Source organism: Hemitrygon akajei, chromosome 9 (genome assembly GCF_048418815.1).
Source record: "Hemitrygon akajei chromosome 9, sHemAka1.3, whole genome shotgun sequence".
NCBI classification, from domain to species: domain Eukaryota; kingdom Metazoa; phylum Chordata; class Chondrichthyes; order Myliobatiformes; family Dasyatidae; genus Hemitrygon; species Hemitrygon akajei.
Window position 1 is genome coordinate 66240555 of NC_133132.1, and position 18885 is coordinate 66259439.

General features: G+C 43.8%; 1 protein-coding gene across 1 annotated transcript in view; it reads right to left on the bottom strand.

Annotated features, from left to right (window-relative positions):
• The window catches only part of LOC140732658 (dynein axonemal heavy chain 8-like), a 952247-nt gene that overhangs the window by 753037 nt on the left and 180325 nt on the right, over positions 1-18885 (bottom strand). Inside the window, exons 16-17 of the mRNA XM_073055351.1 lie at positions 14051-14186; positions 8053-8240 (exon numbers count right to left, since the gene is read on the bottom strand). Of these exons, the coding sequence (XP_072911452.1) occupies positions 8053-8240; positions 14051-14186 (324 nt within the window). The remainder of the gene's footprint in view (positions 1-8052; positions 8241-14050; positions 14187-18885) is intronic.

Consider the following 18885-nt stretch of genomic DNA (forward strand, 5'->3'; position numbering starts at 1 on the left):
GCATTCAGAAAGGTCCTGTTGACAAACTTACTGGAGTTCTTTGAGGACATAATGAGTGCAGTGGATAGAGGGGAATAGGTGGATGTCATATACTTGGATTTCCAGAAGGCATTCAATAAGGTGCCACACAAGAGACTTATAAATAAGATACAGATGCATGGAGTCTGAGGAAGTGTATTGGCATGGATAGTGGATTGGTTAACCAATAGAAGGCAGAGTTGGTATAATGGGTGTTTCTCTGGTTGGCAGTTGGTGGTGAGTGGGGTGCCGCAGAAATCAGTGCTGGGTCCGCATTGATGATTTGGAAGAGGGGACTGAGTGTAGCATAGCAAAATTTGCTGATGACACTTAACCGAGTGGAAAAGCAAATTGTACAGAGGAGGTGGAGAGTCTGCAAAGGGATATAGATAGGTTAAGTGAGTGGACCAAGGTCTGGCAGATGGAATACAATGTTGGTAAATGCAAGATCATCCACTTTGGAAGGAATGATAGAAGAGCAGATTATTATTTAAATGGTGAAAGACTGCAGCATGACATTGTGCAGGGGGACTTGGTTGTGCTTGTTCATGAATCATCAAAAAGTTATTACGAAGGCAAATTGAATGTTGGCCTTCATTGTTAGAGGGATTGAATTCAAGAGCAGGGAGTTCATGCTGCAACTATACAGGGTACTGGTGAGGCCACACCTGAAGTACTGCATGCAGTTCTGGTCTCCAGACTTGAGGAAGGATATACGACTTTGGAGGCAGTGCAGAGGAGATTCACCAGGTTGATTCCAGAGATGAAGGTGTTAACTTATGAGGAGAGATTGAGTCAGCTGGGACTATACTGTCTGGAATTCAGAAGAATGAGAGGGGATCTTATAGAAACATAAAACATTTTGAAAGGGATAGATAAGATAAAAGCAGGAAAGTTGTTTCCCTTGATAGGTGAGACTAGAACTAGGGGACATTGCCTCAAGGTTCAGGGGAGAAGATTTAGGATGGAGATGAGGAGAAACTTTTTTTCCCAGAAAGCGGTGAATATGTGGAATTTTCTGCCCAGGGAAGCAGCTGAGGCTTCTTCACTAAATATATTTAAGATACAGTTAAATAGGTTTTTACATAGTAAGGGAATTAAGGGTTATGGGGAAAAGGCAGGTAGATGGAGCTGAGTTTACGGACAGATTAGCCATGATCTTATTGAATGGCAGGGCGAGCTTGATGGGCCAGATTGCCTACTCCTGCTCCTATTTGTTATGTTCTTATTGTCATATGCACAAGTGCATGTATGTAGAGGTGCAATGAAAGCATTACAAGCATAGAACGTCATTTAAACAACAATTGCAAGAGAAACATAAACATAAATTATAAACTACTTTTACAAGAACCATCAGAATAAGAACTGAAATGTGAAGCAATTTCTTCATCATATGTGGTGAACCCTTGAATATTTCACTCCAGATAGTCTGACAGGGGGCCTTGATCTGTCCCATTAATTCTGTTTCTCTTTTCAGATGTTGCCTGATGAAAGTTTATGACATATTCAATTTTTCTTTCACATTTCCAGCATCTGCACTTTTTTTCATTTTTAGGTTTTCACCAAAGTCCTCTATTGTTTAGCAAGAAATAAAAAACATTTTATCAGCATAGTAGGTCAGCCACTGAATTAAAAAGGAGTCACTTCTTCAAGATTTGTGAATGACTGAAATTTTCTGCAGAGAACTGTGAATACAACACCATCTATTTTAGTATCATCTGTAAACTTACTAACCATGCCTTGTGTTCACATCCAAATTATTTGTATAAATTATAAACAACAGGTTCTGGCATGACCCCTGTGGAACATGACTGGACATGGGCCGAGTGTAAGAAACAACCCTTGACTATCATTATTGGCTTTCTACGACTGAGTCAAATTGCTATTTCCTTACGGATCCCATGTAATCTAATCTTCTGGACTAGCATGCCATGAGGGGCACAGAACATTACAGCACAGTACAGGCCTTTCAAGGTGATGCACCATCAATAACTCACGCTGAGACTTAGGAAGCGAGATATCGGCTTTTATTGACTGGAAGAATAAACAACACTACATCCTGGGGAAAATGAGGGAGAGCAGCAGCCCACAGTCGCCTTTATACAGGGGTCTGTGGGAGGAGCCACAGGAGCAGTCAGCAGGGTCTGTGGGAGGAGCCACAGGAGCAGTCAGACAGGTATATCTAGTTCACCACATTCACCCCCCCTTTGTTTTAAAAAAAGTCCCCAAGTATATTTACAGGTTAAGTCTATCAGGTGGTCGAATCGTTCGCTGCGATCTATGTAGCTCCGGCTGCAATTGCACAGGTGCCGGAGGTGGTGACGGCATAGGTGCCGGAGGTGGTGTTTGCACCGGAGGCGGAGAGTGGGTTGGTTCTGTCCCAACTGGAGGTGTCAGGGATCCCTCGCGTGTGTGCGAGGTCCCCGGAATAGACGCGTACGAGATGCCCGGTACATGAGCGTCGTGAGGAGTCTGGGTGTGGCACGGTGTGTGCGGTGTCACCTCGGGTACAGGGTTCATAGTTACCGTGGAATGTTCGGGGTAATGGTCTGCTGCTCCGGCAGGCGCCAGGTCGCGGACAGAGACCGTGTCCTCCCGCCCATCAGGCAAGACCACGTAGGCATACTGGGGATTAGCATGCAGGAGGTGAACCCTCTCGACCAGCGGGGAGTACTTATTACTCCTCGCATGATTACGTAGCAGCACTGGCCCTGGGGACGTCAGCCAAACTGGTAGGGTGGTCCCAGTGACAGACTTCCTGGGAAAAGAGAATAGGCGTTCGTGAGGGGTGGCATTAGTGGACGTACACAACAGGGAGCGGATAGAGTGGAGTGCCTCAGGGAGGACCTCCTGCCATCGGGAGACCGGCAACCCTTTTGACTTAAGGGCTAAAAGTGTGGCCTTCCGTTTGTACTGGTCCACCATCCGGTCCATCTCCCTCTGGAAGACTGAGACCCCATTTGTGACACCAAATGGGACGCGCAGGAAGTGATAGAGCCTGCCACCCGCCTCGAAGGCGGTGTAGGGGCGGTCCTCTGGGCGGATGGGGAGCTGGTGATAAGCGGATTTCAGATCTATTGTCGAGTATACCCTGTACTGAGCTATCTGGTTGACCATATCCGCGATGCGGGGTAGGGGGTACGCGTCAAGCTGCGTGAATCTATTGATGGTCTGGCTATAGTCCACAACCATCCTATTTTTCTGCCCAGTCTGAACAACAACCACCTGGGACCGCCATGGGCTTGTGCTCGGCTCAATGATCCCCTCCCCGAGCAGCCGCTGCACCTCTGAATGAATAAAGGCCCTGTCCCCTGCGCTGTACCTCCTGCTTTTAGTCGCCACCGGTTTACAGTCGGGGGTCAGGTTGGTGAACAGTGATGGGGGAGGGATCTTGAGGGTGGAGAGGCTGCAAGTAGTGTCAGTAGCACAGCTATCGGCATGGTGCTGGGCGGGATGTGTGGTTCGGTGTGTATGTGCGTGTGGTAACGGAGTATATGGCGAAGTCCCACCAAACTGAGGATTCCTGACAGTGAGTGGTGGGAGGGGCCCGTCATATGCCATAGTCACACTTTTGAGATGGCTCTGGAAGTCGAGCCCCAACAGCACAGGTGCGCACAGTCGAGGCATGACCAGGAACGCAAAGTTCCGATACTCTGTGCCCTGCACCACCAATGTCGCTACACAACCCACCCGGATGTCTGTGGAATGCGACCCAGAAGCCAAGGTGATCCTCTGACGTGCCGGCCGTGTCACGAGTCCACAGCGTTGCATTGTGGCCGGGTCAATAAAACTCTCAGTGCTGCCCGTGTCAAACAGGCAGCTAGTCCTGTGCCCCTCCACCAGGATGTCCATCATCGACCTTGCGAGCTGGTGCGGAGCGCTTTGATCGAGGGTCACGGTAGCCAGCGTTGAACGGGGCGAGTCGGGGGCGGGGCCTGGTGACGCCAGCAAAGATGGCCGCTCACATCCAGGCATGCAAGATGGCGGCTCCCAGGTCGCACACGGGTAGGTAGGGGCGGGGCATGGTGACGCCGGCAAAGATGGTTGTCCACATCCGGGCATGCAAAATGGCGGCCCCCAGGTCTCAGACGCAGCGCTGCTTGACCCCGGGCGCGGTTTAGATTTACAGACCTTGGCGAAATGGCCCTTCTTCCCGCAGCTGGAACAAGTCGCTTCGCGAGCCGGGCAGCTGTTTCTGGAATGTTTCTGAAGCCCACAAAAGTAACAGAGTTTTATGCCTGGTGAATTCGAGGTATCACGACTGGCAGCGGCGTTGGCGAATTCGCTCGGAACCGGGAAATCGCGCGGCTGGACCGCCTCGGCGTACAGCTGCGCAGCCTCCAACGTATCAGCCGTCTCTATCGCTGAGCGTAAGGTAAGATCAGCTTTTTCCAGCAGCCGCTGGCGCAAATACACTGACCTGACTCCAGTCACAAAAGCGTCTCGGACCAAGAGTTCCGTATGCTGTTCCGCTGTGAGCGTTTGGCAGTCACAAGTCCGCACGAGTGCCTGTAGAGCTCGGAGAAATTCAGCAGTCGACTCCGTAGGCCGCTGTTTTCGTGTTGCCAAGCGATGCCGGGCATAAACTGCGTTCACCGGCCGCAGGTACTGTCTTTTGAGGGCGTCAAGCGCCCCCTCGTAGGTCGAGAGGTCCCTGATGAATGAATAAACTTTTGGGGCGACCCTCGAGAGGAGAAGTCTGAGCCTAACAGCTGAGTCGGTGGCACGAACCTCCTCCAAGTATGATTGGAAGCATACAAGCCAGTGTTCAAAGGCAAGAGCTGCTTCAGGGTCTTGGGGGTCCAAATCTAAGCGTTCTGGGCGTAAAACGGTTTCCACGTTTTAACTTCCAGTCAATAAAATTTGATGCACCATCAATAACTCACGCTGAGACTTAGGAAGCGAGATATCGGCTTTTATTGACTGAAAGAATAAACAACACTACATCCTGGGGAAAATGAGGGAGAGCAGCAGCCCACAGTCGCCTTTATACAGGGGTCTGTGGGAGGAGCCACAGGAGCAGTCAGCAGGGTCTGTGGGAGGAGCCACAGGAGCAGTCAGACAGGTATATCTAGTTCACCACACAAGGTGACTGGTGGTGTAATGGTATCAGCACCAGACTTTGAGGTGAATGGTCCTGAGTTTGAATCCAATCGGTCTCTTGCATATTTTCCATATGTACTGGTTTGAGTGTCGAGCTAGCATATCTGCCTCATAAAAAGCAATCAAATGCTATAGAAATGGCAAACAGGCTGCCTGATGTGCCACAAGGAATGAAAAGGGACAACAGGTCTTACAGCCCTTGATGTTAGATAGATAGATAGATAGATACTTTATTCATCCCCATGGGGAAATTCAACTTTTTTCCAATGTCCCATACAGTTGTTGTAGCAAAACTAATTACATACAATACTTAACTCAGTAAAAAAAAAATAAAAAAAAATGATGACCTTTTAGCACTCTCTTGGAGCAATCTAACTCTTCCTTCCTATATAGCCTTCCATTTTTTAAATCATACATGTGCTATTGAAGAGTCAATTTAAATATCCCAATACCCAGCATTTTGTTAAAAAAACTTACCTGTGACATTTCCTCTACATTTTACTCCAATCATTTTAAAATTATGCCTCCCAATATAGACATATCCACCCTGGGAAAAAAGTTTCTGGCTACCCACTCGATCCATGTCTCTTATCATCTTGTACATCTCTATCAAGCCAGCTGTCATACCTCTTTACTCCAGTCCTCTTGACTAGATGTTCCACATCTCTTGTCAACCATGGTTACTTTACTCTACCATCCTTTCCCTGCTCCACTGGGACAAACCTCTACAGAACCCATACAAATGCTCCCTGAATAATGTCCACAACTCCATTTTGCATTTCCCTGAGCATATCTATTCCCAATTTATGCTCCAAGTTCCTGCCTAATAGCATCATAATTCACCCTCCCACAATTAATACTTTCCCATACTCTCCTATCCCTATCCAAGCCTTCGGTAAAGGCCAGGGGGTTGTGGGCACTATCTCCAAAATACTCATCCTCCGAGAGATTTAACTCTGATGATTCATCGCCGAGCACCTTGTCAAAGGTTTTACTGAAGACTATACAGAGAACATTCTCTGTCCAACCTTCATCATCCCTCTTAGTTACCTTCTTGAAGAACTCCAAGAGATTTGTCAGACCATACTTCCCATGCACAAACCAATGCTGACAATTCCAAATCAAACCCTGTCTCTCCAAATAACAGTAGATCCTGTCCCACAGAATTCCCTCTAGAAATTTATCCACCACTGATGCCGGATTCATTGGCCTGTAGTTTCCTAGTTTAATTTTACTATCTTTTTTAAACAATAATCTCACTTTAGCCACTTCAAGTCTCCGAAACCCCACCTGTGGCCAAAGATGAAGCAAAAATCTCTGCAAGGGGCTTAATAATTTGTTCTCTATCCTCCCACAAGGTCGCTTATGGGGATCAGACAGGAAAGTGAGGATCAGACAAAGGAACAGATCAGCAATGTTCTTAATGATTGGTAGTATAGGTACAAAGAGATAATGGGCATCTTTTACTTGTGAATTTGAGATGGCTAGGTAAGGGATTAGAAGGGCTTTGATGAAATAACTATTTAACCAAAAACTAGGCTGTACTACTGAAAGGATGATGGATACAAAAAAAAACTTCAGCATTTTTGAAAGGTACCTAGATGAACAGTAGATAGCTGGATACACCTTATTTGTCTCAAGCTTCCTCAAAATTCCAAAGCAAATTTTATAAAATCCAGAAATGTTTTTCTTTAATTTTTTGTGTTTTCTGTAAATTACCATAATTGTCACAATAAGTCTGTGGCAGATGCAATCTCAATGGCTCTTCACAAGGCCTTAGATCATTTGGACAATACAAACATCTATGTCAGAATGCTGTTTGTTGACTATAGCTCAGCGTTTAACATTATCATTCCCACAGTCCTAATTGGTAAGCTATAGAAGTTGGGCCTCTGAACTCTCTCTGCATTAACAGAGACCACAATCTGTGCAGATTGTTGATAATACCTCTTCCTCTCTGACAATCAACACTGCTGCACCACAGGGGTGTTTGCTTAGTCAACTGCTCTTCTCCCTCTACACCCAGGGCTGTGAGGTTAGGTATAGCTCAATTACCATCTATAAGTTTACTGATGATACAACCATTGTTGGTAGAATTCAGATGAGGATGAGAGGTCATACAGGAGTGAGATTTATCAGCTGGTTGAGTGGTGAAGCAGCTAACCTTGCACTCAACGTCAGTAAGATGAAAGAGCTGATTGTAGACTTCAGGAAGGATAAGACAAGGGAATATGAACCAATCCTTATAGAGGGATCAGAAGTAGAAAGAGTGAGCAATTTCAAGTTCCTGGATGTCAAGATCACAGAGGACCTAACCTGGTCCCAACATATTGACTCAATTATAAAAAAGGCAACACAGCAGCTGTATTTCATTAGGAACTTGAAGAGATTTAACTTGTCACCTAAAGTACTAGAAAACTTTGATAGATGTACCATGGAGAGCATTCTGATAGGCTACGTACAGGTACAGAGGCCTGAAGTCACACACTCAGCAATTCAGGAACAGCTTCTTCCCCTCTGCCATATGATTCCCAAATGGACATTGAACCCATGAGCACTACATTACTTTTTAAAAACTATATATATAACTTGTACTTCTGCATAATATTTAATATACACCTATATACTTACTGTAATTGATTTACTTATTTTTTTTCTATGTTATCATGTATTGCATTGCACTGCTGCTGCTGTTAACAAATGTCACAACACATGCCGGTGATAATAAACCTGATCCTCATTTTGAAATACAGTGACAATTCAGTACTAATGCTTGAAAATATCTCTGCTTCTCCTGTAAACAGTTTTAAAATAAATTTGAAAAATGTCTTTTCTGCAATCACGAGGACTGCAACTTGCAATGTATTTGCAGAAACTGCAATTTTATTCATGCATGTAGTATAATTATTATAAGGAATTACCAGAACCTACCTCCAAACAGTCATGATTAGATTTCAATATATTTTCAGACTTTAGCAAACATCTAGCTGTCTCTGGTACATCCAGGCCCATCTTTAACATACATCTGGTCTCTCGAAGTAGCTCAAAAATTCTGTGATCGAAGTTCAATTGCATTATCCCAATGTCTAGATCTCGTTTTAAAAGAGGTCCATGAATGACTGTGTAAAAAATAAATTTAGTATATTCAAACATGTAACTGCAAGCTGGAATGAAATTAAATAATTTTATATTCAATATAGTTGTGCTGAAAGGCAAGTTCCATTGGAATTATAAATATACAAGTCATATACACTGAATTCAAAATATCCATCTCCAGGAGGTATTCAGATTAACTACCACATCATAAGCCCCTCTTATTTATTAGATTCTATGAAATAGTAATAAGAATCCCAAATGTAGTCAGTAATGTATGTACTGTACACTTTGATACACAAGTAGAGTGGGCATCTTCTGAGGTAAACAACTTTGTATTGTGAAGCAATACACATTGGTAGAGAAGCAGGTCACAGTTCAGTATCAGGGAAGGAGAACATTTAATAGCACATATTATCCATGAGTTAAAAACACATGACTTATGAACACCCATGCACACAATGAGCTCCCGAAATATCATTAAATTCAAAGGTCCTACTGAATGACAGAACTAGTATCCTCCCCCTCTCTACTTTTAGTAATTGTTCTTTCTATTTGGCACATAAGACTAGCTTAGTCAGCACAATGGTCAGCATTAGGAGGTGAGACAAAGGGCCTGCCTCCCTGCAATATGACTAAGTGCACCTTACCAGTGTTTTGTACAACTGCAACATAATGTCCCAACCTCTATACTTAATGCCCTGATTGATAAAGACCAGCCTGCTGAATGAAATGTCTTTTTAACCCACCCTAGCTATCTGTGATGCCACTTTCAAAAAACTATCTACTTAATTCAGAGCAAGAAGGCTGCAAGTGAATGGCTGATTTTTCGGAGCAAAGGGAGTTTTTTACTACTCGGGGTCAAAGAGAGGCGAGACTGCACAGGCACATGACATCAGACAGTACAGCGTGAAAGTTTTAAAAAGAAGACCACCATATCCAGCGGGCAGCGTTGGAGCAGGCAGCGGAGTGAGAGGTGGCAGAGTGATAGGGCTTTGGCTCAACTGGCTTAGGCGGTAACAAGGCGAGGTAAGTTTAACTGTGTTAATTGTGGAAAGGAGGAAGTATGTGTATGAGGACAGTTTTTTATGCTTGGTGTCAGATGTGGGGGTTCCTGGAGTCACCCACCCTCCCAGCCGGGCATATCTGCACCAGGTGTGTCGAGCTGCAGCTCCTGAGGGGCCAATTTAAGGAACTGGAGATGCAGCTCAATGATCTTCGCCTAGTCAGATAGAGCAAGGAGGTGAAAGAGAGGAGTTACAGGCAGGTGGTCACACCGGAGCGATGGGAAACAGACAAGTGGGTCACAGTCAGGAGGGGGAAGGGGAAGAGTCAGGTACTAGAGTACCCCTGTGGCCGTACCCCTTGACTATAAGCACTCCTGTTTGAGTACTGTTGGGGGCGATAGCCTACCTGGGGTAAGCGACAGTGGCCGTGCTTCTGGCACAGAGTTTGGCCCTGTGGCTCAGAAGGGTAGGGAAGGGAAGAGGAAGGCAGTAGTGATAGGGGACTCTATAGTTAGGGGTCAGACAGGTGATTCTGTGGACGCAAGAAAGAAACTCGGATGGTAGTTTGCCTAGCAGATGCCAGGGTCCGGGATGTTTTGGATTGTGTCCAAGATATCCTGCAGTGGGAGGGAGAACAGCCAGAGGCCATGGTACATATTGGTACCAATGGCATAGGTAGGAAAAGGGAAGAGGTTCTGAAAAAAGAGTACAGGGAGTTAGGAAGGAAGTTGAGAAGCAGGACCACAAAGGTAGTAATCTCGGGATTACTGCCTTTGCCATATGACAGTGAAAACAGGAATAGGATGAGGTGGAGGATAAATGCATGGCTGAGGGATTGGAGCAGGGGGCAGGGATTCAGATTTCTGGATCATTGGGACCTCTTTTGGGGCAGGTGTGACCTGTACAAAAAGGATGGGTTGTACTTGAATCCCAGGGAGACCAATATCCTGGTGGGGAGGTTTGCTAAGGCTATTGGGGAGAGTTTAAACTAGAATTGTTAGGGGGTGGGAACCGAACTGACGAGACTGGGGAAAAGGAGGATAGCTCACAAATGGAGAAAGCTTGTAGACAGTGCGAGGAGGAGGATAGGCAGATGATAGAGAAGGGACACACTCAGACCAAAGGCTTGAGATGTGTCTATTTTAATGCAAGGAGTGTTGTGAACAAAGTGGATGAGCTTAGAGCGTGGATCAGTACTTCGAGATATGATGTGGTGGCCATTACAGAGACTTGGATGGCTTAGGGACAGGAATGGTTACTTCAAGTGCCAGGTTTTAGATGTTTCAGGAAGGACAGGGAGGGAGGCAAAGGAGGTGGGGGGGGGGGGGGTGGCACTGTTGATCAGAGATAGAGTCACGGCTGCAGAAAAGGTGGCCGCCATGGGCCGCCCAATAGTAACAGGGATATAGAGGAGCAGATAGGGAAGCAGATCCTGGAAAGGTGTAACAATAACAGAGTTGTTGTGATGGGAGATTTTAATTTCCCAAATATCGATTGGCATCTCCCTAGAGCAAGGGATTTAGATGGGGTAGAGTTTGTTAGGAGTGTTCAGGAAGGTTTCTTGACACAGTATGTCAATAAGCCTACAAGAGGAGAGCCTGTACTTGATTTGGTATTGGGAAATGAACCTGGTCAGGTGTCAGATCTCTCAGTAGGAGAGCGTTTTGGAGATAGTGATCATAATTCTACTTTACAATAGCATTGGAGAGAGATAGGAACAGACAAATTAGAAAAGCATTTAACTGGAGTAAGGGGAATTATGAGGCTATCAGGCAGAAAATTGGAGGCTTAAATTGGAAACAGATGTTCTCAGGGAAAAGTACAGAAGAAATGTGACAAATATTTAGGGAATATTTGTGTAGAGTTCTGTATAGGTACATTCCAATGAGCCAGGGAAGTTATGGTAGGGTACAGGAACCGTGGTGTACAAAGGCTGTAATAAATCTAGTCAAGAAGAAAGAAAAGCTTACAAAAGGTTCAGAGAGCTAGGTAATGTTAGAGAACTAGAAGATTATAAGGCTCTAGGAAGGCGCTTAAGAAGGAAATTAGGAGAGCCAGAAGGGGCCATGAGAAGGCCTTGGCAGGCAGAATTAAGAAAACCCCAAGGCATTCTACAAGTATGTGAAGAGCAAGAGAATAAGACTTGAAAGAATAGGACCTATCAAGTGTGACAGTGGGAAAGTGTGTATGTAACTGGTGGAAATAGCAGAGGTACTTAATGAATACTTTACTTCAGTATTCACTATGGATCTTAGTGATTGTACTGATGACTTGCAGCAGACTGAAAAGCTTGAGCATGTGCTTAAGAAAGGGGATGTGCTGGAGCTTTTGGAAAGCATCAAGTTGGATAAGTCGCCGGGACCGGACAAAATGTACCCCAGGCTACTGTGGGAGGTGAGGGAGGAGATTGCTGAGCCTCTGGCGATGATCTTTGTATCATCAATGGGGACTGGAGAGGTTCTGGAGGATTGGAGGGTTGTGGATGTTGTTCCTTTATTCAAGAAAGGGAGTAGAGATAGCCCAGGAAATTATAGACCTGTGAGTCTTACCTCAGTGGTTGGTAAGTTGATGGAGAAGATCCTGAGAGGTAGGATTTATGAACATTTGGGGAGGTATAATATGATTAGGAGTAGTCAGCACGGCTTTGCCAAGGGCAGGTTGTGCCTTATGAGCCTGACTGAGTTTTTTGAGGATGTGACTAAATACAAACATACATTGATGAATGAAATGCAGTATATGTAGTGTATATGGATTTCAGCAAGGCATTAGATAAACACTGCATGCAAGGCTTATTGAGAAAGTAAGGAGGCATGGGATCCAAGGGGACATTGCTTTGTGGATCCAGAACTGGCTTGCCAACGAAGGCAAAGAATGGTTGTAGATGGGTCATATTCTGCATGGAGGTCAGTCACCAGTGGAGCGCATCAGGGATCTGTTCTGGGACCTTTACTCTTCGTGATTTTTATAAATGACCTGGATGAGAAAGTGGAGGGATGAGTTAGTAAGTATGCTGATGACACAAAGGTTGGAGGTGTTGTGGATAGTGTGGAAAGCTGTCAGAGGTTACAACGGGACATTGATAGGATGCAAAACTGGGCTGAGAAGTGGCAGATGGAGTTCAACCCAGATAAGAGTGAAGTGGTTCATTTTGGTAGGTCAAATATGATGGCAGAATATAGTACTAATGGTAAGACTCTTGGCAGTGTGGAGGATCAGAAGGATCTTGGGGTCCGAGTCCGTAGGACACTCAAAGCAGCTGCGCAGGTTGACTCTGTGGATAAGAAGGTGTATTGGCCCTCATGAGTCATGGAATTGAATTTAGGAGCCAAGAGGTAATGTTGCAGCTATATTGGAACCCCGTCAGACCCTTCTTGGAGTACTGTGCTCAGTTCTGGTCGCCTCACTACAGGAAGGATGTGGAAGGCATAGAAAGGGTGCAGAGAAGACTTCCAAGAATGTTGCCTGGATTGGGGAGCATGCCTTATGAGAATAGGTTGAGTGAACTCCACCTTTTCTCCTTGGAGCAAAGGAGGATGAGAGGTGACCTAATAGAGGTGTATAAGATGATGAGAGGCATTGATCGTGTGGATAGTCAGAGGCTTTTTCCCAGGGCTGAAATGGTTGTCACAAGAGGACACAGGTTTAAGGTGCTGGGGAGCAGATGCAGAGGAGATGTCAGAGGTAAGTTTTTTACTCAGAGAGTGGTGAGTGCATGGAATGGGCTGCCAGCAACGGTGGTGGAGGCGGATACAATAGGGTCTTTTAAGAGGCTTTTAGATAGGTACATGGAGCTTAGTAAAATAGAGGGCTATTGGTAAGCCTAGTAATTTCTAAGGTAGGGACATGTTCGGCACAATTTTGTGGGCCAAAGGGCCTGTATTGTGCTGTAGGTTTTCTATGTTGTAATCCTAGGTCCCTTTGTTCCAAAACACTCCTCAGGGCACTACTATTCATTGTATATTTCACCCTGGTTTGACTTCTGAAAATGCAACACCTTTCACTTGAATTTTTTTCTCCTTTGCCTACTCACTAACTGATAAAGAAACCATCGTAATTTTGATAACATTCTTCATTGGCTATGATACCATCTACTTTAGTATCATTCACAATCCAAAATGCAAATTGCATTTCTTCATTGAAAACTTAACCTTTACTAACTCTTTTATTGAATCAACACTCAAACAGTAGTATCCAGTCATTCACTTGCAATGTTTGCAGAAGGTGGAAGACTATTGTTTGCGTTGTGGTAGACTTTATCAAGCAGTATTAGTCATAGAGTCATCCAGCATGGAATTGGGTAATTGTCCCACTATAACATCACCAACAATGAAGCACCAATCTCCACTAATGTATTTTCCCTATGCATTCACCATTAACTTCACCATCCACACTGCTGTACTCTCCTGCTATCATCCTTCAAGTAGAGCTAATAAAGTGTAGCAACTCAACCTACAACCAGGAAGAAATTGACGTGGGGAAAGAAACCAGTGAACATTAGGACACCGATGCAGCTGTAAGAAAGTATAAATTAGACAGAGGCAACACCCAAAAGTCATAAATGAATCTAAGCCTCAGAATCTGAGAGCAGTGATGCCTCTGTGTGCTAACACTGTTTTAACACAATTTAATGGCAAGTAGTGCATGTTTTTAAAAGGCAGGACTGCTGCCATGAAAGGGTAGTAATGATATCTCACAGTGAACTATAAAGCTGTTTTAATGTCATTGAAAGATAGTGACAGAATTTCTAGCCTTCATTTCTATAAAATATGCCACACATTCAACTTAACAGAATATAGCTGCATGACAATCAAAATGAATGAGGCACTTACTGTATTGAATTTTTGAAGTTTCTTTTGACCAGATCTTAAAGTGTAATACTTCAAATTTGACCAATACATATGCAAGTTTATTGTACATTCGCACAACAGACATGCCCCGAGGGTTTTTTAAAATGTCAGAATTTTTCTGAAATGAAAGAAGGCAGTTAAAGACACATATATTTAATGCACATGGTAACAATCCAATATTCATTGGCACAGCATGCAGTACAACAAAGTATCTGAACACTTTTTTAGTGATTCATGACTCATGACTACATGGTCATATTCTGCTCTAACTCCATCTACAAATTTGCAGATGGTGCAACAATTGTGGGCCTCATCTCAAATAATGATGTGTCAGAGTACAGGAAGGAGATAGAGATCTTAGTAACATTATGTTATGACAACAAACTTTCCTTTAATGTCAGCAAAATAAAAGAACCAGTCATTGAATTAAGGAAGAGGGGCAGTGAACATACTCCTGTCTATATCAACAGCATTGAGTTTGAGAGTAGAATTCCAAATTCCTATAAGAAGGCATTGCCAATGACTTTTCTCAGTCAAACCACATAGACGCCATAGCCAAGAAAGCTCACCCTGAGAAAAAGACTGTGACCATCCACCTTATCCACCTCAGTCAATCGAGTTCCATGGAAAACTCAAGCCCTCCAGTCCCAATAACATATCTGTGAATCTCTTCTGCACCCTTTTTCACCTTAATGACATCTTTCTGATATATCCTGAACATCCTGAACCCAAATGACTCCTCAGATCCCAACCCTGGAGCAGCCCAAATTAGGCCCAAAGCCTCGCTCATCAATTCATCATATTGATGGGCATAGAGCACAACAGCCAGGTCAGTCTTCATAACCTCAGTGCCACAGAGAGAGGGTGACCATCAAGGAAAGAAAGTGAGCGAAATTGGCTCTTGCCTTGGATCCTGACATGGTCTTTTCAGTCTGGAGAGAGGAGTGAATGAAATTGGTTCTCACCTCCAATCTGAGCCGACACTTAAATTGGCTAAACAGCGGATTGTACCTCGTACCTGGACCTGGTTACTATGAAGGGCTCAGGGCACAGAGTAGGTCCCCCAGCAACTCGCTCTGGGCCCAGATTTCGCTACCCAACCCAAAGCCGCTCTCAAGAGCTTCAAATCAGCTTGATCCAACCTCACTCCCAGGCCAGCTGTATGGGTGTCAGAACTCCAGTGCCCCAACTTCTCCTCTCGGCGTCCAGAGCAATCCAACCTCAAACACAGGCCAGATGCACGGGCATTAGCTCTCCTCTGCCCCGACTTCTCTTCTCGGCACCCAGAGCGATCCAACTTTGTACCTGGGCCAGTTGTATGGGCATCGGAACTCCACTGCCCCGACTCCTCCTCTCTGAATGGCTCACTCTTTTTTAATGATGCAACATAGAAAGCATTCTATCTAGAGCTAGGTATGGCAAAAAATGACCACAAGTAATTGCATGGTTGTGAACACAGATTAGTCCATCAGGAAAACCAATCTCCCCTCAACTGACTCTGTCTACACATCATACTACCTTGAGAAAGCAGCAAAACATAATCAAACACATCTCCCATCCAATCATTCCCTATTCACCCCCTCCTTCCGTTGGGCAAGCAAAAAAGCTTTTCATTGTATCTTGGTATATGTGACAATAATAATCCAAATTACTAACTTAAATATTTGCCTTTAGTACAATCCCATCAAAGTGATCACCCTTTTCATCTTTCTTAGTTCTATCCATATAACCTCACTGAATACTTCACGCCCAACCTCGCACACCCCAGAAATATCCTCCATAAGTACTACCATTATTTTATTTCATCTACATGGGGGGTGAAGAGCACTGCACAAGATCGAAATAAGTTACAGAATATTGTGAACTCAGCCAGCTGCATCATGGGACTAGTATCCCCAGCATCCAAGACATCTTCAAAGAGCAATGCCAAAAAGCCGACAACCATCATTAGGGACCCCCATCGCCCAGGACGTGTCCTCTTTTCTTTGCTATTATCAGAAGAAGATATAGGAGCCTGAAGGCAGACTCTCAATGATTCAGGAATAGCTTCTTCCCCTCTGCCATCATATTTCTGAAAGGAAGTTTTCATGTTTCATTATTTAAAACAATTGAATGACAATGGAGTTAATTTGGCTTTTTTGACACTGATCAACAGAAAAAGATTCTTTCATAGCAAAGTGAAAACAGATTTTACAAAGTAATCTAAATGAATTACAAATATAAAGCACAAAATAACTGACTGCATAAGTATTCACCCTCTTCAAGTCAGTCTAATAGAAACACCTTTGACAGAAATTACAGCCTTTAATCTGTGTGGATAGGTCTCTATTAGCTTTGCACATCTGGACACTACAATTTTTCCCCATGCTTCTTTACAAAACTGTTCAAGCTCTGTCAGATTGCATGGGGATTGTGTTTGAACAGGCCTTTTCAAGTCCAGCCACAAATTCTCAATTGAATTGAGGTCTGGATTCTAACTTGGTCACTTCAGGACATTAACTTCATTGTTTTTAAGCCATTCCTGTGTAGCTTTGGTTTTATGCTTGGTGTCATTGCCTTGCTGGAAAACAAATCTTCTCCCAAATCGCAGTTCTCTTGCAGACTGCATCAGGTTTTCCTCCAGGATTTCCCTGTGTTTTGCTGAATTCATTTTACCCTCTACCTTCGTAAGCCTTCCAGGGTTTGCTGCACTGAAGCATCCCCAGAGCATGATGCAGACACTACCATACTTCACAATAGGGATGATGTGTTTTTGATGCTGTACAGTGTAGCATTTAGTCAGAAAGCCAAAAAGCTCAATTTTGGTCTCGTCAGACCATAGTACCTTCTTCCAGATGACTTCAGTCTCCCATTTGACTTCTGGCAAACTCTAGGTGAAATTTCATGTGATTTTTTTTTTCAACACTGGCTTTCTCTTTGCCACTCTTCCATAAAGTTGTGACTGGAGAAGGACCCAGGCAACAGTTGTATGTGCAGTCTCTCCCATCTCAACCACTGAAGCTTTTAACTCCTCCAGAGTTATTAAAGATCTCTTGGTGGCCTTCCTCATGGTCACTCAGTTTTTGAGGACAGCCTGCTCTAGGCAGATTTGCAGCGCTGCCATACCCTGCTCATTTCTTGATGATTGACTTAACTGTACTCCAAGGGATATTCAGTGACTTGGAAATTTTCCTGTATCTATCTCCTGACTTGTACTTTGCAATAACCTTTTCGCTGAGTTGCTTGAAGTGTTCTATTGTCTTTATGGTGTAGTTTTGCCAGGATACTGACTCACCAGCAGTTGGACCTTTCAGATTCAGGTGTACTTCACTATAATCAATTGAAATTGACTTCACATAGGTGTCCAAACACCGATCTCCATTTTACTGCACCAGTGAAGATTTGGTGTGTTGTATTAAGGGCGGTGAATACTTACGCAATCAATTATTTTGTGTTTTATATTTGTGATTAATTTAGATGACATTGTAGAGATCTGTTTTCACTTTGACACAAGAGAGCCTTTTTCTGTTGATCAGTTTAAAAAAAAGCCAAATTAAATCCACTGTGATTCAATGCAGTGAAACAATAAAACATGAAACCTGTCCCTCTTATACAGGTCACCTCTGGACCAGAAGAGATCCCAATGACTCTATGTCTCTATATTCCCCCACCACGATCACACTGACTATCTAATACTTATCTATACCAATCCCATTAACCAGCTCTTATAGAATCATAGATTTAGTCATGATTATAGTTTCTTCAGCTTATTCGCTGAACTCACATTTCTACATTACTATAGGCCAGTTGGCGCAGAGCAACCCCATCAAACCCATATCCTCACTTCTTTCCTAGAAACCTATACTTTCTTACATGCCGATCAATTTCTATTTGATTGTCCTACCGCATTCATAATAATTCACAACAGCCAGTAACCTACCAACCAGCATGTCTAAACCCTCCTCAGTGGAATCATACAAGTAAATATCTTCTGCAACCTCTGAAGCTGTCAAAGTTTTCCATTTTTGTGGTGCACAGAACAGGACACAATAATGCAATTGTGTTCAGACCAGTGTTTTACAGATATTCTTTCTTATTCTTATATGCTATATCTCATAAATGAAACCTAAAATCCCATAAGCTTCTCTCTGTTCTTCTACCCAGTTTAGACAACCATTTCATTTACATTGTCCTGTCTTGTCCTTTCTACCAAAGTGTCACTTCCTGCTATTTTCTGCATTAAATTTTATATGCAACATGTCCTCTCATTCCATCAACCTATCTATATCTCATTGGAATCAATGACTATCCTCCTTTCTGAACAGCACATTTTGGTTTTTTTTTTTAGCCCTTAACTCCGAGTGGAGGCAAGGGACGCCGTTGTGACAGTGTTTTTTAAGCAGGCTTTCTTGTTTTTACGAGGCCAAGTTAGTAGCTCGACGCTCAACCCAGTACAGATGGAAAGCGTGCAAGGGGGCTGGCTGGATTCGAACTCAGGAGCCTTTGCTCCAAAGTCCAGCGCTGATGCCACTACGCCACCAGCCAGGTACCACATTTTGTGTCATTTACAAATTTGGAAGTTATATGTTTTAAACACAAGTCTAAGCCATTTACATATTGAGAAAATCAATGGGCCTTTGATCAATAGCAATGTACACTTATCTTCCTTCCAGTGGCTGTTTCAAGTTTGTTGTATGTTATTAAATTTTCAGTAAGCATTCTATTAATGAGATATTATCATTATTCCGTAGCAGAAGCACAATACAATTTGAGCTCAAGAAAGTTTTAAAAACAGTAAATGAGAGTGTGAGGGCTGAGAGAGAAACATTAGTGTGAAT